Below are 22,541 nucleotides of genomic sequence, written 5' to 3'. Positions count from 1 at the left end.
GTTAAACTTGGAGACCAGTGGAACAGAGAACATCTGAAGGAAGTGTCTACAAAGCAGCTAGAATACTGTAGTTTATGCAAAATATTGTTTTAAAATTTGTGATATGGTAAGGCATACCCCTCCAGCCTTTTCATTTTAAAAACTGTGCATAAACATGTGAATTCAACATCTTTGGTTTTTAGCTTGATAATCACAAATTGTCATTCCATATGGCTACTCAAACTCAAAGTGTCTGATGGATGTGACCATCCAGGCTGAATCTAAAATAAAGGAAGAAAGTCTCACTCTCTGACAAAACAGACCAGGACAATCTCATTATCCCATTCACATACGTTTCAAAAAAAGAGAAAAGGTATAGTCACAGAGAGGTAAAGCAGAGAAACTACACATTATAGAGTTTTTGTGGGATGCTTTCTACACTGAGGTTGCCTGGGAAGCATTTTGCTTTTACATGAAAAGTCAGCTAGAGCCTATCAATATCATGGGTGTACACGCTTAAAATGTAACACACTCTCCATGAAAGACAAAGCACCAAAATTTTCTATTAATTGACTTACACTGTTTTCATCCACTAGCATTAAGCAACAATATTCCACATAATTAATTTTTAACAAACATTTCACTGTCATGTAAATTTTGAGCAATGATGGAACAGGGCACTTAACCCATTGAAAAAAGCTAGGGAAATATGAAAATATTTTGTCCTTCTATAAAACCCCACTAACTTGCAAGCACGAAACATCAAGCAATTTTAAATCTACGAGCTACTGTAAGCATAATACAAATACTGAGTTTTACTCTGGAAGAAATTGGTATAAACTGAATACTTAATAAGAAAAGATTGACAGGAAACACTGATTCCCACACAAAATGTCTAGTGAATTAAAACTATTTAACAGAATCAGTATATATACTAGCTAAGCAGTAAAAAACAGCCTACCAGTACATTCATGTTTGCACAGATGTTATTTGTCAAAAACAAAACATTTACTTTTTATTTCCTTTGATATTCCTTTGTAGATGCTACATAAAAGAAAATGTCAGCTCCACCTCTACAGATCTCTTAAAACAGTAGATGTTCTGCTTATTTGGGTTTCTGACTATTTCAGAGAGAGAGATGTGAAGGGGGGGGGGGAAGGAGGAAAGAAGGAGGGGAGGGAGGAAGGGGGAGGATAAGGATAGAAAGAGGAATGTTTGAAACAACAAGAACCATTTGCTCCTACATTGTACGGTCTAGTTCTGGTACGGTTGCATGCTAGAATACAATCTATCCTTTTATATTTTTTCCACTGTTTTCTCCTCATTTAAAAAACTTGAAAAAAAACACATCCCAAGTTTTGTAAAGGAGAGGTGGCATAGTAGGACAGCTCACATTTATTAGCTATCCCACACTTTAACATAAAGAGTATGACAAAGATAGGCCCATAAATGTATTTTAAAAAAATTTGTTGCTTGTGAGGGCTCAGTATCAACAAACAACATACAAAACTTGCCTTTGCTTATACAATGAACACTCTCTGGCTTTGAATAATGGAGAGTGATGAACAAAGACACTCTAACCTAGCAAACAGGATAGCTGTGAAGCAGGAATTGGCTACTGAAGAGTACTATTGGCAATCCCTACAATTTCAAATGGGGAAAACTGGCCTGAATCAATTGCTCACAGATTCGCAGAACTAACGTCAAAGTGTGAATCACTCAGTAGGCTTTTACAGAACTTAACAGCAAGACAGATGGTATCAGCTGTCTACTCCAAAGTACAGAGTATATGACAATGGAGAGGCATGAAAGATAAGAAGAAAAGTGAGACCAGGTCGGGGGGGGGGGAAGAGGGGGAACCCATTGTCAGTGGGTATGAGAGCATAGCATTGCTATTCTGCAGCATCAACAGTCAGAAAGTGAAGACTAACATAAGGATCATATTTTATTTGAGAATGTTGTGGCATATATACACAAGGTTATTCACAGCAACCTCTTCAGAGAAGAAGGAACTCCATGTTTCAGGAAACATGAGAAATTATTTACTAGAAGTGTCTAACACACAGGGCCTCAGAGAAAACACAAAGTATCCATGTAACACCACCTAATTTTCTTCCTTTTTTTTTTTTTTTTTTTTTTTTTAAATACATAATGCTACCACGTTACTCAGGAGACTTAGTTTAGCCAGGCTGTGAAACAGAGCAGATTAAAACCATCAGATACAGCAACTTATTTGCAACAAAAGCCAAAATTTAAAAGCAGACAGGCTGCTGGTGGGTTTAGAGCAGATTTTTCTCTGCTCCTTTACCCAAGCAGCAGCACTTCATTGGTCTATTGACATTAAATCATTATAGAACCTTTTGAAATGGTCAAACTGCCTACTTCCCTTAAATTAGTACAAGCCTAGGTGTTTCATTATAAATTCAATGTCAGAAACTAAGTCTTGGAAAAGTAAGGTTTAATGAGCCACACCAGGATTATAGTGCTTCCTTCCCTCACAGTAAGGCTGTCCACTACCTGCAGCAATACTACATTTATGGCTGTTATAAAGCACGCTGCCTCTTATTTTTATTGAATACAGCTGAGTTCCTTCATCACAACATTCATTCCACCCAAATATATAAACTCCTCTGCTTCAAAAAACAGCGTTAAGGAAAGCAAGTACTAGATTTCTAAACATTGGGGGACTCACAGGAGACTAAAAGGGTATATACAGCTTAATACAATCTGTACTGCTTAAATGACATTTTACATTGAAGGAGGCTTCAAGAACTGAAAAAGCACTAAGGACTGCAAGCAATCTTCTATGAACTGAAGGAAAGAATAGAAGAAAAACCTCTCAGTTATAAATAACTGCTTAACATAATTGCTTCATACTCAGCAGAAATTACCCACAAATTATAAATCATACAACTTCACAAATTTTGGCTTCCTATCTTCATAATCAATAATTTAAAACTAATTCAAGCCTTCTCCAAAAGGCTTCTGTTACTCTTACACAGTTCAAGTCATGGACAGCCAAGAGAATGTATTTCAACATCTGGTAAATTTTCAACTCCTGAATTCACAATTTCCAACCAGATGCATATCTGTGACTGTTTAAGATCCTCAAAAAATAGAAACCAACAGATCTAATTAATTCTCAGGGCTTCTACTGTGGAGTTTTTATCAGATTAGGAAGAACAAATTTTATAATAAGTCATATATACTGTTTCCAAATGTGTTTCATGTTATTTTTACAAGGACATGTGAAAAGTAAGATGTTTAAATTTTGAACGAAAATTTAGAATGGATCACCATTTGAAGGACAGGTTATCAATTTAAACCACTCAAAGTTGTATCTCCACATTTAGAAATACAGCTACAAAACACACAAAAATAATGAATTAAATGAAAACGTAATGAAAATACTAATAGTTCAAAATGAGCAACTACAAGGTCAGGCAGATTTAGAACCACTTTGGAAATAGTGTAGGGCAAATCCAGAAAACTGATGGTAACTTTTCCCTAAGATTTTGAATGGGCTGCTAATCACTGCCTTTCTATCAGATGACATCACAATGATGCACCGGCTGACAAATTAAGTAACTCTCATGTAACACAGCAAGGAAAATACTCTTATATCGCACTTATGCGTATCTTCTGCTTGTGTATGTCAACCATCTTGAATGACACTGTTATTCTAGATGTAACACAGGGTGCAACTGTTAGTAGCTGATGCATTTTTATTTATGTTTCCCACCAGCTTTTGAAATTCCTCAGGAAACGCAATTTTTTTCATCCAATATAATGCGTGGTCTGTTTTGTGAATATTTTTCAACATTCAGATGGTAGAGATACCATGTAACAAACAGATCATACGTCCTTTTACCTTCATAGTTTCTTGAGGCAAAAATACATAATAAAAAGACCTCACAAACATGTACTGTGTGATATTCCCAGTCTGTCTGGGTTTCAACACTTTAATCACCCATACATTTCCAAAACTGAAACTTTCATGGTTGACACTGGTCAATTTTGCTGTTCTTCTTTTGGAGGAGGGGAGGTTCAAACTTCTTTTAATAAAACACCAAAGGCTGTAAACAGTGTTAATGAATTGCCATTACATGTCAAAAAGTCAATCTTGATAAAACCCTGGTTATTTATCCCTTACCTTAAACATAGTTTACTGCTCTGTACCTGGCAATAACCGTCACAATTCAGATTTTTAATACATTGCAAGAATTGGAACACCTTAATAACAAAGAATACATGAAGCATATATGAATATACTACTCACCAATTTTAATCTTTGCAAAGGTATTCTGCTAGTGTCTATCGGTGTACGTTCTCTGACATTACCAAATCTGACTTCTGGGATGGCAATTGCACATATTACATGTGCCCACCTGTGAAAAGTGGCAAGTCAAGAATACCACCAAAAAAAACCACATAGAAATACAAGTGTTTAAGATGTTTCGTTACTTGCTCTGTGCAGGTTTGTTTTTTTTTTAAATGCAACCATCTCTAGATACTTCCTTATTAGGACTTCCTGAGCTTCTCTGAAGCATATTTAACAAATCTTACAACACTACCACTTTGTGTAAATATAATTTCCGACTGTGGCTCTCTTGCAACTTTTTTTTAAGCATCTTCCAGGTTCATTTGGTTAAGCACAAAGGTTTTGTAGTTAGTGCTATCCAGGTGCATATGTAAAGATCGCACTATTTGATTCATGTGCAATTTATCACCTACAGCTTTTTGGCTTAACATTACTCAGACCCAAGTAACTTTTCTTAGCCAACACACATGACGACAATCTGTCATACATCTATCAAAGTGTAAAACAAAGTACACTATCAACACCTTCTGTTTACAGGCACAACAGCATACAAGCAGCAAACTGATCAGGCTATCACTGTAATGCCCAACATGAACTGGATCCCATTTAGCAGTGAAAGCACCTGCCAAGTGCCAAGGACCAGGCTACACGTTGAGACTTCAGTGCAACTTCAGGAAGCTTGTTAGATGATGCTATGTGCTTCTTATATGCATCAGAAAGCGCTGCTGGATCTTCCAAATGCTGGTTCAATATATAAATCTCAAAATAAGGAAAGCTAAATAAAACTAAAAAATTCTGCAATTAATTTTGAAAGTGCGTATCATTTGAAGTAAAACAGAAGCTAAGGACATTTTTATTAACCAAGAGTAGCCTTCTGACACTACTTCTAAAACCTTTTTTGGTGTAGACAACTCGTAAATCTGAAGAAAGGGAAACATTTCCATTCCTCGACTCATATTTGCCTTATTCCCTGACATTCACTGTACATCCTGTCTCACTACGCCTTTTGCTCTTTTTTGTAAGCCCTGAATGCTTGCCTCACTCCACCTTCTGTAGATCTCCAGAGACACACATTATACGGGCGTCTTAGCAGATTCACACGAATGAGAGCTGAAGCTAAAACAGGTAAGAGTGCGATGCAGCAGAACAGACATAATTTCTCTTTCCTGCACCAGAATGGTGCTATTTCAATAACTCACCTTTGACAAAAATATCTGGAAAAGAGTAACATGACACACAGGGATGAAACAACCTGCTGTGCCGTGACATTAAAGTTGTATTGACCAAAGCGTGAAATAAGAGCTATATGTAAAGATGACATATCAATTAGCAAGTTATACAGCTCAGCCCAAATAAAAGTAGATAAAGCTTGTAGATCTATTATTTTACTATTATGACAGTCTTGTTTACGTTTTAACTTGCAGAAAAAAATCTTGTTTTGAGACTTTCTTTTAACTTTTAATAACACTCTTTTTCCTTTCATTGCTGTCTGCCCGCCTGCAAAACTACATTGTCTTACCATCTAAGCTTTATGGAACAGAAATGCTGTAAATAAAACACCTCTTCAATAAATCTTCACCCAAACCTTTGTACTCTGACACCTCTCAACCTAACAGGACTCAAAACAATTGTTGTGTTCTGCTGAAAAGAAAGAATCTCAGTTCTCCTATACGGCAAATTGTTACCCCCACCACCATGTTTGATTCACTAGCTTTTAAATCTCAGTAATGCTCATCCTGTATCTCTAATCAGTATGTGAGAGGGAAAGATGCACATTTTGGATTTTACACTTGGAGGAAAAAAAAGACAGACTTGGAACATACCCTTCCAAAAACTCTCAAAAGTTTGGAATGGTAGCTAATGCTGAAAGACAGATAAAAGACTCAACAATGTGTAGCAAATGTAAGGTGTCATGGAAACAGGAAAACAAGAGTTGAAATACTTTTACAGAATTCTCATTTCATAAATTCGTAACAGAAACCTACAGAGCGATATAATGCAAAAACAAAGACTTTAGGTAGAGTCATGCAGAGAAAGCCACTGTCTGCAAACCTCTGTGGATTTTTTTGTATTAATAAATCTTCAGAAACATTTCTACAACATTTTAATTTATCTACAAAAAAGATGTATGTATTTTCAAAGATGCAACACGCAATCTATCAGCAGCAAATATAAAAAGGGCATAATAAATTCTACCGAGAGGACACTTCTGTCATTTTCCTTTTTTTGTGAGAAAAGCAAGTAGCAAATTCAGATGATAAAAGCACAACTAAACAGCAGCTGAGAATTATCACTTGTTGGTCAAAACTTCAATTAAAACAGTTACATTTTTAATGCTTTCTGAAGGTAAGATCTGGCCAGTGGCTTTCACATAAAACCTTTTTCTAACTGGACAATTTACAAGGGTCATGCAACCAATTGCAAAATCATTGATAAATAAATTCTTGCCTGGTAAGTGGAAAAGAATGCTCCAGCTAGATCACTTCTTTTCGCTGAATTCCAAAGGATTAAATCAAGCAATCTACACGATACTGCTAAGTTACTAAAATAAATTAATGAATCATGAGAAGATTCAAAATGCATAAAGACTTTTCCAACTACTGGGCTTGAAAAATTACTAAGCTGCAACATTTTACCTGTTAGGGCTACTTGCTATAGTGTTCTGTAACCCAAATACAGAGCAAAATATTGACGCTGTTAACAGCATGATACCAGTAACAACACTATTTTTTACAGTGTATGATAGAAGTCTATTTAAAATAACAGTTCAAAAACTGAAATTATTTCAACATGATTCAAATTAATTATTTAAAAATACTGTTTCCAGAAGTTCAAAGACATTGTATTAAATTCTGTAATCACAAATTTTCAGGACCAAAGGAGAAAATACACTTCGCTGTTTGACAAGACTTGCCCATGCAAACAATGACAAATGAGCTCTCATTTACTTTCTTTACACAAAGGCCAGCAGAATAAAATTTGGAACAAGCATGTGCAAACACTAAAACAAATGTACATTTCAGCACCTAACTATTTCACAAAATGTCATTGGCACATTTCAATAGGGGTAATTTTAATTCTGCAGTGATTCAGCTTAAAGGGACACTGTCAAGTAATTAGGTTTACAAATGCTTTGTACATGGGAATGGATTGGGAATAAAGTTTGAAACAAGCACACACAATCCCAAAGCATATATTACTTACTTCTTGTCAGTAGTTTGCTTTAATGCACCACCTCTCAAATTGCAGAGACAACATTCCTAAAAATAAAAATAGTGTTGAAAAAAGTGAGCTTTACTGACTGGATACAAGTCAGTTTTATTCAGATGATCTTAAGGATATGTAAATTGCTAATGAAATTAATTACTGGGTTACTAACTACTAGCTATAAGTATTGCATTTTCTTACAGGAAAAATACAGGAACACAGTAATGAAAAGAGAAACAACTCAAAAAGCTCAAGAAAAGTAAATTTTAAGTATTAGTCACAAATAAAGTGATGGAATCACTTTGAAAGCAATAATCAAAAAAAAAAAGGCGTTTAATCAGTATGGCCATAGAAAGGCTGGAACTGCCATACAGATTGCTAAGGTAAAACAAAGTAAAATGACACATAATTAGCTTAATAGAAGTTACTGAGACACTGACTCACAAGGCATGATCCATCTCAAATACTTTGAAAACCTGCTTGTTCCTGACAGTTCTCAAATATATACACCTACAGAATACAGGGCAGGTTATCCTTTTCTTTTTTTTTCTTTTTTTTTTTTTTTCTCCCTAAAAAAGTTCCCTTTGCTGCAGCACATCTTCACAGATGGGAAGGACATCATTGCACAGGATTTCTCCATTTGGCTGTTGCAGAATAAGTAAAACTGTTTCTTCCAGAACCAAAATTTGTATTTAATTAGCTGCATCTTTGTGAGGTTCTCCTGTCACATTTTAGGACACCTGCTCTTGTCTCAAGCCGAACACAATAAGACAGAAGCTTATTGTGTGTCGAGGGGCAGTGTAGAGAACAAGCAGAAGAGAGAACACAGGATAGAGGAAGGGATGGAGGGAGACAGGGAGAAAGGGAGGGAAGGCGGCAGGGATGGATGAAGGAAGGGGACAGGGATGGAAGGTTATTTCTTCTCTTTCTCACTTAAGTGCCCGCACTCACGAAGGTACAACAAAATGGCAGGAACCAGATTTACTCTAATACTATTTACACTTTCACTTCTCTGTCAGAGAAATGAAGTCAACAAACTTCATGCCATTCTAGATTCACTTGTCAAATTCAGTCTTCAAATCATTACTCTCTGAGATGCTGTTCAACCACTATATATTATCGCCCCTTTCTTTCCTATACATAATTGTCTTCCAAATACTTGTAGACTCTTATGATATCCTAACTTCTGGGTACATTTTTTGCCAAGCTATAGATATTAAATTTCCTTAACTACTCTCCAAGGTAATTCAAATAATCTTCACATTCTCCTTTTGTCTGTTTCCCTTCTTTGGATGTCAATAGGACAACGAGGTGCTGCCATCTACACAGGTATACTCTCAAACTATGTGAAGAACCATGACTATCCTTCTTATCCTGAATATATTTTGTTTGCAAAAAAAATCACTCAATTGGAAAAATTACTGAACTACATAGGCATAAGGCAAAGACCTTCCAAACCTTAATGCTAAGGAAACACATTACTAAGGCTTTATACACATTAATTCACCATGCTGAAATTTTTCTGAAATAATACAACAAAAATTCCACTAAACACTTAATGAGCACAGTGCACTGCTTCCAGTAAAGCACCACTACAGTCATGGGAAATTTCCTTCTAATTGGTATACAGTTCTCAAAGGCAAGTACTTCTATGGGAAAACCACTGCACGAAATAGTCTGCAGATATTTAAACCTACCCGGCAATTTTGAGGACTATCTTAGCACAACCATAGAGTAATCCTACGGCACTGCACCCTCTTCAATCTGCTTCACCTAAGAATCTTGCTTATAAATTAGCAGAGGAAAGATTCTTCAGCTCTTCCTTTGACTACTTTTGACACCCTGCATGAATGGGTCGTCTCTTCTGCTATCAGTATTGTTTATCTTTATAAACAGAGCTTGGCCACCATCATAGTGAGATACTGACCAACAGTATGGGTCCAACCTGTTAGTTTTATATAGGACAGTTGGAGATGCAAGATAAAACCAGTAAGAATAGATAGGCACACGTCTCCATGACCACAAGAGAGCAACAAAATAAACAAGCCAAGCAGCATAGAAAATAGTACTTAAAATGGAACAGCAAATAACACAATCTCCTACAAAAAGAGCTGTGCAGGACTTTTTGACGATCTGATCCCCAGCTCTTCTACAGTTCTGCAGGAGCATGAAGCTTACAATGTAGAAATAGAATAACATCTGCAGACTGGTGAAGAGAGCATGAATCTGACTCTGTAGAAATCTTTGCAGAGGAAAAGCTTCATTCTCCACTTTCAAATGTAAAAGTTCAATGGATCCCATACATGTAGATCGTTCACGAGCTTTTTTTTTTTTAAACTGAAGCACTTTCTTCATACTTGCCACAAAAATCCTTTAGCTGACTACTGCTTTGTTTTGCAAAATAACAGTGGTTTTGCTCCTATTTTACAAGCTTTGATGTTCTTATGCCAGCTTATTTTGATATTAATTACTTGAATAACGATGAAGTTTTCCTGCTTCAAATAGGTATTTTTCACTTTTAAGGAAAACCTTAATCTGATCATCTGCTGTGTAACTCATTAATGCAACTAGAGTGTCCAAGGCCCTAAAGAAGGTCCACAAACAAATTAAGCAAAAATGGCACAGGAAGAGACTTTATATAAGTAAATGTTGCTAACATTTCTTCTGAGAGTTTACTGTCTCTTAACCACTGTAAAAATAAAGAATTGTGAATTAGAGACTGCAGAAGACAGAAATTATAATTCTTACCTACTTACCACAGAGGTTTCCGACTAGGTTAAAAAAAAAGAAATTTTAAAGAAGAGGGGGCAAATTAGGGGGTGAGGAGGGGACACAGAAAAGGCAGTCCAGAAATAAAAGGTGGCTGTAAATATCCTCATTACCAGCTAGAAAAATATTTCTCCTATGCAGTACCTACAGGAATCAAATTTAATCCCTTCTCAAAAACCAGCTACACCAATCTTTGGTGAGTAGACCGTGGTGGTGGGTAATAATTGTTCACTGTCTGCTGAGTACAGGCTATAAAAACTTAGGCCCACAAGAACCAGAAAATTTCACCAGTGTTCACAGCAAAGCTGGGTGGGAAGGACCACAGGCTTAAAGCCCATTATATCCATTTTGTAAATCACATCTGCATTGCACTATATTGTCCTATATCCATGTGACATGGCTATTGCTTTACCTCCAGTTTCAACATACTGCAAGCAGTGAAAACAGAGGGGACCTGATATTTAGAAAGACTAACATTCCTAATACAGGTATACTTGCCACGCATGGCAGTGAAATCACATGTACATCAGCAATTATTACCCACGTTCTCACAAAGAAAGAGAGAGTTTGTGCATCCATGTGTGTCTGCTGTCCGCCTGTGTGCAAAAATCAGGATAGGAGTGGACTTCACATAGAGCATCACCTTAGAACATATCCAATCTCTGATTCACTATTACTTTGCAAATCCTTTAAACAACTGATTTTGTCATTTGTATTTGCATTAAATAATAATTTCTTAAGCATATTATTTTATAGTTATCTAAATTAAATCTTGGACCATTTTAAATTGCTCATCTGCTTAAAAAAATCTCCATAATGCTCTAGAATTACAAAAGAAAGCTCTCTTTTCCAGCATCTGTATAAAGTAAGGCGTTTCCATATAATATGCAAGCTTCAGGATGCTAACGTCCACTTCCTCTTTAGCTTTTTATTGGAGACGATGCATTTCATAACAACACAGATTACATCCACAGTTTATAAACTAAACACTTCCCCTTGCTTACAATGAAAATGAATTTTGCAACCAGCATTCCTAATTGGTTGATTTTTCATTTCTCTATTTCAGTCCCTGCTAGAAACCACAGCAAAAGTCTGAAGTCAATGTGAGTTAACTATGCTTCCTTTGGCATATACATCCAAAAGACAGATCACCTTTTTTTGGAATGATATGCCACTACTCAGGCACAGCTGCATATTAATTATTGCTGCATGCATAAATACCACATGAAAACCAAGCTTGTTCACACTCATCCATATTTTAAAATGAAGGCATTTGATTGTCTTTGAGTATTTTTTTACACTCTGATGAAATTCAAAGTCATATTGACAGTAATGCTTATAGAAAAGCAGTTTTCACACTTCCATATTTGCATACTTACTTCATCAGCAATAGCATTCTGTACGAGGTGGGAAGCTGTCTGACACAGCAAGGCAATAGAGATTAGCCAAGCCACAGCATAGGGATATATAGTAAATCATATAATGGTTATTCTTACAGACAGCTATGAACATGACCCACATGATCCCCTTTCTTCTTAAACTGCTGTTTGTCCTTTCCTCTAAGACCCTGTGTATTACAATGGCATCTCCAAAGAATTATATTTATCCACTTAAAAGAAATATATAACTTCTGTCAGTGGATGCAACTTCCTTGTAAAACGCAGTTTCCATAATCAACCTAACAATCTCCTCCAGAGCTTTGACATCCCTGTCATTAGGAAGTTTTACATATTAGCTAACCTGAAGATCCCTTGCTGTAGCTCAGGTCTTTTTACTTTATGCATTATAAACATGAAAAACAGATTGCTCCATTCCTTTTTGCCATTTTCTATCTACAGCCCCTTAGTTGGCTAAACAACCACAACTTTTTCACCTACTGTCTTCATCTGCCACCATGTTTTCTGCTCTGAAACCCAATGAGAAGAAATCCTCAGTGATGTCAGGCAAAGCATGTTTAGTTGATACATCTTGCATCCCACATGCAGGGAGACGTGTTCACACAGTGTTCACCTTCGGACCACAATGACTTGTTAAGCTCATGCACTATGACCTCCAGGACCTCTTCTACAGCATTGGCTGATATCATTGCTCCCCATTCCTTTGTCTGTGTTCTAGTATCTTGCACTCCTCCCTGTTTAATTACATCCTGTTTTTCAGAATATCTCAATAATTTATCAAGAACCTATTCATTTCTGACTAATGTTACTTCACACGCCTCAAAAAAAAAAAAAAAAAGAAAAAGCTTGTAGCTTATATTCAGTTAACATCAGCTGCAACAGCTTCTGCACAAAGGGATAACTAAGCAGGCTGCAGCTGGTCAGGCCAGGAAAGAGAAGACAGTATGGTGTAAGTATTGTGAATAAAATCATGACGGATTTGGAAAAGGGCTTCACTAAGTACTCCAATACAATAGCTAGGTGTTTGCTATCAAAGGAAAACAGAAAGTAGCAGATTCAAAACAATCAAAACCAAATGTTCTTCACAGAGTATGTGACTGTTTGCCAGATGTGGATGCTAAAATTTTACACCAGTTGCAAAAGATGCATAAGTTCATGAAAGAGAAATCTGACAAAGGTTACCTTTTACTTAGTAAATACAAAGTTACTGTCTTTGGCTAAGGAGTTTCTTATTCACATACTGTAGGAGATTGACAGAGCATTAGGGAATGCTTTCCCAAGACTTATATTCTTCCCCAGGTATTCATTTCCGGCTGTGCTACAGAGAGGATAACAGGCTAGAACAGACTTTGGTTTAATTCATTACAGCAGACCTTACTATATGTAACCTGTCGTTTTCACAGAATCACAGAACTGTAGCGGTTGGAAGGGACCTCTGGGGATCATCTGGTCCAACCCCCCTGCCAAAGCAGGGTCACCTACAGCAGGTGGCACAGGACCTTGTCCGGGCGGATTTTGAACATCTCCAGAGAAGGAGACTCCACAACCTCTCTGGGCAACCTGTTCCAGTGCTCCGTCACCCTCAAGAGCGAAGAAGTTCTTCCTCATGTAAAGCACTACAAAATACATTTTAAAATGTTTTAGAAAACATACCTAGACACTAGAAAAGTCTCATTATTTGGCACTGCTAAGTATACACTGCAGTATACATGATATACTACATACATTTAATTTTCATGTATTTGTAAGTTTTGTGATTCTGAAAAATAAACAGAATAGATTCACTGAACTTTACATTATTATTATAAAATGAATGTGATAACTTTATAATTACAGCTTTATTTAGCAATGATACTAGAATGAATAATTTCAAGTAAGTATACATTTTGGCTAGTGGTTTGAAGCATTGCAAGTGTTGATAATACCTTCAGCACTAAGTAGGACACTATTTATCCAGTCAACAATTTCCACTTTTTTTTTCATCAACCGTTTTCCCTGTGTGTCTACTGACTTTGACTAGTGTTTAAAAGCACTCAAAAATCTAAGGAAAGTGGTTAGGACAGGGTTTTTTTTCCAAATATTTCTAATAAGAGGTCAGAACAGTTGTGTCCAGTTTTAAGAGTCAACTACTACAAAGCGGTGTCACAGTAATGCTGATTTACTAGTCTCATTTAGAAGTAGTTAATTAAAACAGACATCCGATCTTCACCTCCACCATAGCTAAGTCAAACAGATACAAACTGTATGGCTAAGGCTGATAAATATCTTCTGTTTTCTTCAAGCCACTCTGGCAGGTTTTTAGAGAGAAATCTTTGAACTGAAAATAGATACCTTTAGTCATCCACCTTCTCTCTCAATGGCCTTGTAATGCCCAAGGTCACACTTCCTAATAGTATTAACAGAGATGTGCATTCGGATAGGCATTGCTGCCTTTTCGCCTACTTCATTTCCCCAGCTTATCTAGATTTCTGTCTATATTTATCCTTGTGTAAAGACAAAAGGTTTGCTGTTTCTTCTACCAGATTTGAAAATGTCATTTTCAACAATGGTCCACTAATGAATATTTTAATCTCCCCACACTAGGGGAATAATTTTCACTCAGAAAACATGACATTATTTTGACATTATTTAACCTTAATTCAGAGACTTCTACTTCATTCACTTCAAGATATTACCTTAAAATTAGATTTTCAAAGACAAAATTCCATTTTTTAGAGACAAAATATTCCTAAATATAACAATTTACAGACAAGTCGAGGGCTGTCTAATAAGAGCATTCACCTTCTCATCTAGGAGCACCATTTCTTAACAGCGTGGCTAGATGCTACCATTATATACAAACTTCATTTGTATATAAGTGCCATCAAACTTCCATCATCATCTGCCTCAGCTATGCCACAGTTTTTATTAATAATAGGAACTTTGAGAAAAGCATTTCAACTTTTTTTTATTAAATGTTACACAAAAATCTTACTCTGTCCACAAGAATAAACCATTACCAATTTTTTTAGCAATTTGTAGATGCTTAAAGTTCACACTAACGGAGGAGGCTGAGTAATTCCATGAAGGAGGAATCCACCGCAGGTTAACATTTATTTAATATGTAGACACATCTTCAGCTTCAAGCTTAAAGTAGGTTCTTGAAAATTGAAGGTGGCCACACTTCTGCTATGGATGAACATTTTACTCTTTCAGACGCATTCAAGTCTGTTCAAAACATCCATCTTTGGGATTTTAAAATTTACAAATCATCACCTACTGAATTTCCACATTTAGTAGCCTAATCCTGCAAACATTCAGTCTGCCCTGCCCTTGATTCAGGGAGGGCCAAAAATTTCCTTGCAATTGCAGCTCCCAGGTGATGCCAGGCTGAGGCAACAGTATACAAGAGCAAGCAGTCTTTTGCTGTGCTGTCCATGACACAGTATTATTGAGAACAGTGATCTGCAAGAATGCAAAAAGCAGAGAGAGTTGGCTAGGATAGCAAGACTTGGAAAAGGACAGGGAAGAGAGGTGAGGTGGGGAATGGGAGCAGGGAAGGAATTCTGCAACCAGACAAGGAACAGGAACTGGCAGGACTTAGACTGAAGTAAGAGTCAAAACTCATTACAGGTAACTGGAGTAAAAACAACACTCACACTTGGTAGGGAAGCCTGGGTATCCTTTCTCACTAGAATGTGTGCATCTGAAGTAAAAAACACGGATAGAGTACGAAATGGAGACTGTAACCATGATGTAACCATCACTGAATATGAAATACTTTCCGTAAAGTGGGTGTTGGTCACTCATTTTTAGAAAATGTTTACAGTGGAAAGAATGACTGTTCCCAAACATCCAATCAAGAAAGGTTTCAGACAACTTCTTTGAATAGAAGTCATAAGGAATGAGATTAGCTGTTTTAAAAAATAAATAAATAAGCTCTGAAATTAAGCACAAAATACAAAACTATCATTCTTCCTGGAAAATGTAACAAGAATGTGAAAATCCCTGCCAGAGGAAAACAGTGAGGCTAAACACTTCACAAACACACAAACAAAAATAGAATGATGGTATGTCTACTGAAAAAAATATGTAGGATTCTTCCCATTATTATAAGACAATGTCTGGAAGTGACAGCAAATATTAGACTTAAACCCGAAATCTTTTGATGAGAATTTGTATGTTCAGGAAAGCAGCCTAGCACCAGCTGTGCAGGGTAGGATATCCTGCTACTGGCTATTTCCAGGGTTTTTTTTCCCTCAATGATTTTGCAGCAGCACTCCTGGAGATCAGATACAGTCACTGAGGACAAATTTAGAGTGGATGATGTTGGTGAAGGTTCTCTGGTCCAATTCCAGCTCCAAACAGGGCCAGATTTGAAGCTGCAGCTGACTGAAATCCTGCTGAAGGTTTTTACCTTTCCTATTATAGCCAGATCTTCATGCCTCAATTTCATTTTGTTAACAATATCCAAATGCTTTTAAAGCTTGATAGCAAAATCAGTCTGAATATTAAGACACTGTACACCAATTCACATACAGTGAGTTAATTCTGGCATTTATCAGGCTCTGAAACAGGAGTTTATAATGGAAATGCTAACACTGTATCAGTGAGAAGGGCACAACTATAAAAAGATTGTTCAAAATCATTATTTTCAGTAGGGTGAAAAAGGGCAGTTTCTGCGCTGGAATACAGAAAGCTCTTACACGCCAGTTTTCTGATGCTTTGGGAAAAAAAAAAAATCCTTGAACTGATATAATGGGCTACTCTAACCACAAAACACAAACAAATAAGTATGAACATCAACAGTCAAATGTAGAGCATGAAGAAGCTCATCTACAGAAAAACATTCTGCTAAGCTGTTTAACACTTGCTATTCAACACAGAAACTGCTCTCAAAATCAGTGCCAACTGACCAGATTAGGTGCTGAACTATTTCTGTAGTGCTACAAGAGGGTTAGAACAATGTGTGAAAAGTCATGCAGGTCTCTTAGTAGCCTTATTAAAAGCTTGCTTATTATGAAGCAAGACACTGAAGTGCATTTACCTCTTTCGTTACTTGCTCTTCTTTCTAAATCTTCACTGTCCCAAATCCTTCTGGCCCTCTAAATAATAAAGGTATTTACGTTTCTGTACTATAGTTACTAGGTGACCACATCCTTGAACATTGTACAGAACGCTGCATTCTCTGTAATGCCAGTCATTATTCTTCCTGACTTCACTAGATTTCTTTAGCTGAAGCATTGAAGATTAATGAGCCGTTTGTTCTCAATCGAGACACTTCATATGAATATACTTACACTTACAGGAGCTATGCAGATGGCTTATTTAATATTATTTGATTTTTTAATTGTTTTGGGGGATTGATTTACAGCTATCTTTTGTCCATTAGCATAGACAAATTCGGTATCACTCTTCTGTCAATAATTGTTATCAAATGGGACCTACTGCCTAGTAGAATACAAAGGTATGTCATGTTATCATGGATCCAAGCGTATCCTGGAAGGTGAAAATTTGACATAAAATATTGTAAAGCGTACTACTTCAGCTACTTAAGAGACGCTGCAACTGCAAGAAAACCATGTGCTTCTGAATCTCAAAAGCAGTTTCCTCTGCTAATATAAAATGGAATCTCCATCAAAGAAAAGTCTGGCTCTGTAAACCTGACTCCACATAGGCATATTTCTATATTTTAATGATGTTCATAGTTGGGATTCACACGTAATACCGATTCATTTAGCTATAAATACAGCTATCATTTCTACAGTGCTCTCATACTTCAGTGCTTTGCAAAATCATGCTGATACAAAAACCTAGTAGAGACCAATTTTTCTGTAAAGTTAACATGACTGCCGTGAGTTTGAGAAAGCATCTTTTAACAGAACTAAAACCAATACTTAATTGTGTAAGCAGAGGAATGAGAAGGAACTTTCCCTCCTAAGAAATGAGTTCTGAATTTTGAACCAACATTTGTACCAATATTTCATTAAATTTTATTCTCCACTGCACAGAACTTCTATTTCCCCTTGTTTTCCAATCAACCTTTCCTTCAGGATTAAAAGCCTTACCCAGATGGGAATTCCTCAGACAGGTCTTCCTCAGCTAAATCTCCTCCTTCTAGGAATCAACGTGAAGAGGAAGGAAAACACTTTCAGACATTTAGGAAGTTGCAGTTTCAGGGAATGGATACTTCCTTGAAACTGAAGTCTGATAATTAAATCTTATCACTTTGTGCACTTTTCTGATGCAATAATTGAATTTTTGAAGGCATGTGGATATATAGTCCCCACAGTGAGTCAAATGTTAGGTTCACATCTTCTGCAACAGCTGCTGTTTTAAGGAATGCTCACCGTGAACAAGAATTTATACAAATACGATTTTTTTCATTTGTTTCATGTAGAAACTTCAATAAGAAGTCTGAACCGTATTAGTTCAAATGTAAAATACACTCACTCTATATTCCTTACAGTAAAAATAAGGTCATGCAAATAAGTAATTTTCTTTAATGACATCTGCTTCTCCAGAGACACTTATGGTACTACAGAGAAATTTAAAATACAATTAAAATATCATATTTAAAACAACAGATATAGAAAAATTTACACAAAATAAAAAACTGATTCATAAAAGAAACATACGCATATAAATCAAAGGTAGCATAAAACTTTTAGCTGCATGTTGTCATGACTAACATAAGTTGCAGATTTTTAAAAGGGAAAGTAGTACTCTGGGCAGTAGTATACTCAATAAAGTTATCTTTTTTTATAGATGTACAGAAGATCACTTAAAAGAGAACCACATTTATCTTAACTGTAATGTTAAGATTAGACAAAAGTACTGTGCTATTTTGAAGTGAACTCTGTTAGGATAATCTAAGACTATTGTCCAGCCTTTGAAGAGACAGAAACATGATCCTAAAATGACAAATAGGACCCAAATAATTCTTAGTAATGCTGATGTCTGCAATGAGGTTCCACAAAAGCAAAAATACACTAATAAATTTAAGTTGTATACCAAACTCATAGTTTTTTCTCTAAAGAGAACTACAGTCATATTGCTTTGCAATGAGTAATACCACTCAAACAGGCAAAAGAGAACCACAGAAAAAACCTCAGTGTCTATTTTATCCTTCTGCCTCAAGGCACGACCAAGTCTTCGTCAACTATTCCTGAGAAATGTTTGTCAAGTATATTTTTAAAAATCATGCAGGAGTAGATTCTACAAAATCTCTATATATCCTATTCCAGCAGTTCACTATTTTTAGAAATTTGCAGAATTTCCTGGTATTGACATAACCTTTTGCTGATGCAGTTTAAATCTGCTACAAGTCATCTTGTCCCTAAAATGAAAGAATGGCAATTGATTGTGTTCCTCTTTGCCGTACACATAATTTTACAAGAGAGAATTCTACTTCTTTCCTGTCTGTCTTCCCCTGGCTATACTAAGAAGGTTAATTCTTTTCAATCCTCCCTTATGGAATGAACAAGGTCTATCAGGAATGCTTAAAAGAATTTGGTTTTGGTTTTCCGCAATTTCAATTGCACCTCTTATTTTCTTCCATCTCTCTGAGGCTTTTTAACCAGGTTTTTCTGAACCACGTGTGTTCACTGTTAGGCACAGTTCTTCAGCTGGGCTCTCATCAAAGCTGAAGAGAGCAGAAAGGTTGTTCCATATGATTTTCAGGCTTTATTTCCAGTACTAGGCTTAAACATCCTGGTGTGATGTTTCATGTCCTATAGAACTGATAACTTCTGCTTAATCTGTGGCCAGAGTGGTCACAACTGCAGTTGGCAGTTGGACCTACTGCTTAGGTAGAGACTCCCATCTTGTATATGCCTAACCAGTAACTCCTCTCTAAGTACTGTATCTATTCTCTGTTGAATTCCATATTCCACAAAAAGTAACTGGCAAATGATGCACAGAACTTTATTACTCTCTTAAAGATTCAAATAGCCTGATGAGAATGACGGCCAGAGGCCGAAGATACTGAGGGTTGAAGGCAAATCCATATTCCTATATGTCTGGCACCTATTGATTTAGATCATATCTCTTCTGTCGCTTGAATATCACAATCTACAACACTATCAAATGAATCTGAAAGTTAGGATGCATGAAATCTTTTGCTTATTCCTTACTCCATTGAGCTGCCACAGCAAAAAATCACTTAGTTTGTTCTTAAACACCTATCTCTTTGTATTCTGTTATTCTCTAGGTGTTCAGAAATTTATAGATTCATCATTTGTTTAGTATTTCTCTTGGAATTCAAGATAGGTTGACTGTCACATAATTCCTTGGCTCAACCATTTCCTGCCTTTTTAAAAAGCAACATTAAATATTCCTGGCTGCTGGCATCCCACCTAAGCTCTGCAAACTATCAGAGGTAATCACTAATACTTCTGAGACTGCTTCAGCATCTCAAAAATTTTGAAAGACCCTACTATTAAAAAAGAAAAAGTGAATTGGGTATCATTCACGTATGAGTACATAGCAGAGCGTTATTCACATCCTTGAAACAGTTGGATTTTTGCTATTTAACTCAGGTAGCAGACGCCTACTATCTATCACTCCTCCATCTTTCAGCTGACAATGAATAGTTCACATTGACATGTGAATGACGTGACATGTAATAACAAAGAATACAAGATAGCAGACTATGGAGGCCAAGTTTTAAGCAAATTTAATACTAGTGAGGTCTACTCAATCTTCAACGTTTCATTAAAACTTCCCAGCTGAATGACCTCTTATGCATTAAGAACGTGAATTTTGTTCCACAAACACATCTGAACTAAGAGCTCTCTTGGGGCATAAGTTCATTTCACTCTGGTCACCAAATCAGAGCTATGGAAAGACAAAGCTGTCAGCACTAACTGTTTAGCTGTACAGTAACCAATGCACATACAAAATCACAGCAATTCAGTTAAATATGTAATAGTCAAAGCCTACATTAAAAAAATTGTCCAAGTGGGCAACACATACTGCCTAGCCTTTGCACAGTGAAAATGGTACTGTTTGACTCCTATCACCTTCTTGTTACCTAACACACAAAACTCCACAAATCCACTGAATCTTCTGCCCTACTCCTAGTGTGTGTTTCTGCAAAAATCCAATGTTAAAACTTCTTCACTTATTTTCTGTATGTTTTTGATATATCTTCCACTACTTCACCTCATCTCCTCAAATAATTTGGCCTAAAAGTACTTTCCCTAAAATTCAGATCTTCTTTATTTTCAAAAGCGTACATGCATCATAACAGAACAAAACTAAACCTATTCAGTAAAATGCACATAGTTCTTCTCAAACTGATGCTGTCCTCAGGAGCAAATTTTTCACCTAGAAGTTTGTCAAAGACATATCCCAGTCAAGTCACGCTTTAATCTTCTCCCCAACACTTTCCTTTTGGTATCATATTATCCAATTCCCCCTTTATTGCCACACAGTGAACATAAATGAGTCAAGTCAGTCAGTATCTCACTATTTTTGTTCTTTCCTTTCACCTACCACTGTGCTATCTGAATGTCCTCTTCACTTCAAGAACATTTGTAAAATAACCTTAAAACCCCAGAACAATTTTAGAATCCTTTATACAACACAGCATTGACAAATTCTAAGACTGAATTTTCTTTTGCTATTTACCTGTGACTTTTGATTTTGAAAAATGAACTATAGTCTCCAAATTTCCCCTCAAATGTGTAACTGTTACATTGCAGTTAACATCAGACTCCAAGGCAATCTTCTAAATTTTTCAGTGTTTTTAACAAAAGCATGTGATTCAGTCCTACTGCTATCATACATCATATTTCATGAATAAGAATGTTCTCCTTAGAATTCCCATACCAGCACTTCATGGCTGGACCTCCCCTGAAAATTAACAAAGCTTTTTGATAGAGCAGCAGGGCTTTCTAACCCTGTTTGTTTAACCAGTAATTAGATTCTGAGTTAATGGCAACCTGTCACTTGCCAGAACAGACTTGTGCTTTTAAACCTCGACCTTCCCTTGATTCTAGAACAGTAGTCACAAAAGTAGTTCAGGACATCCTGAAACTCACGATTCTCTGATAAGGAAGCTACAGCAAGGTTTTCTGGGTAACAACGAAAGATGAAAATTGGATTTTACCTGGTAAGAATGCCTTTCCTACTAAAATGAGAACATGTTGCAGAGAGAGAAATTGATTCAATAAATATTTTAATAGTTATTCACTGGGAGAACACAGGACTAATCATTATAAATGGACCATATTTTTGTAATGAGCTGTTCTAAACTGCTTTTTTCTTTTTGTTTTCCCAGCTTAGGTAATATGTGGATTAAAAATACAAGTTCCTCTTCTTTTTCCTTAACTCTTAGCATTTGCAGGTAACTTTCATAATTGCAAGAAACTGTTTGACAAAGCTATATTCTATTAGCCAAGCCTGAGTGTATACACCTAATCCAAGTTTGTCTATCAAAATGCTATTACATTTTACATTGAAATCTAATTGTATTTTACAAACAATTTTTCCCCAGCAAGTGTGTGTTCATAAGAAATACACAGGCTGCATTCAACATGCAATCATGCATGTGCTTTTTTTTTTTCAGATAACTAAGCAACATGTGAAACTTACGGCTGTCCAGGCTTCTTTTCTGCATCGAGAACACAACCATTCATTACCGATTTCATGAGAAGGAACACCATAGCAACCTAGAATGAGAGAGGTGGACTGATTAATATATTCTGTCTCTCTATGATCTCATACAATTCAGCTGTGTAGTAACTAGTAAAACACATCTCCTGTAACCAAGGAGAATTTCCAAATCAAGATTTATTGCTAATTTCATAGTCTATGAAATACATAAAATAGACATACAGACACTCTTCACAAAACTCAAAAAGCCCCACAAAACCAAACCAAAA

The 22,541-nt window shown here is 36.3% G+C and overlaps 1 protein-coding gene across 3 annotated transcripts in view; it reads right to left on the bottom strand.

The window, feature by feature from the left end:
- KDM4C (lysine demethylase 4C) overlaps positions 1 to 22,541 on the bottom strand; it is a 281,173-nt gene that overhangs the window by 77,683 nt on the left and 180,949 nt on the right. For all 3 annotated transcript variants that reach the window (XM_075410592.1, XM_075410593.1, XM_075410594.1), the window contains exons 15-17: positions 22,252 to 22,328; positions 7,505 to 7,560; positions 4,259 to 4,367 (exon numbers count right to left, since the gene is read on the bottom strand). In XM_075410592.1, the coding sequence (XP_075266707.1) occupies positions 4,259 to 4,367; positions 7,505 to 7,560; positions 22,252 to 22,328 (242 nt within the window). The remainder of the gene's footprint in view (positions 1 to 4,258; positions 4,368 to 7,504; positions 7,561 to 22,251; positions 22,329 to 22,541) is intronic.

Source organism: Opisthocomus hoazin, chromosome Z, assembly GCF_030867145.1.
Source record: "Opisthocomus hoazin isolate bOpiHoa1 chromosome Z, bOpiHoa1.hap1, whole genome shotgun sequence".
Lineage (NCBI taxonomy): Eukaryota > Metazoa > Chordata > Aves > Opisthocomiformes > Opisthocomidae > Opisthocomus > Opisthocomus hoazin.
This window is presented reverse-complemented; position numbering and strand designations above follow the sequence as displayed.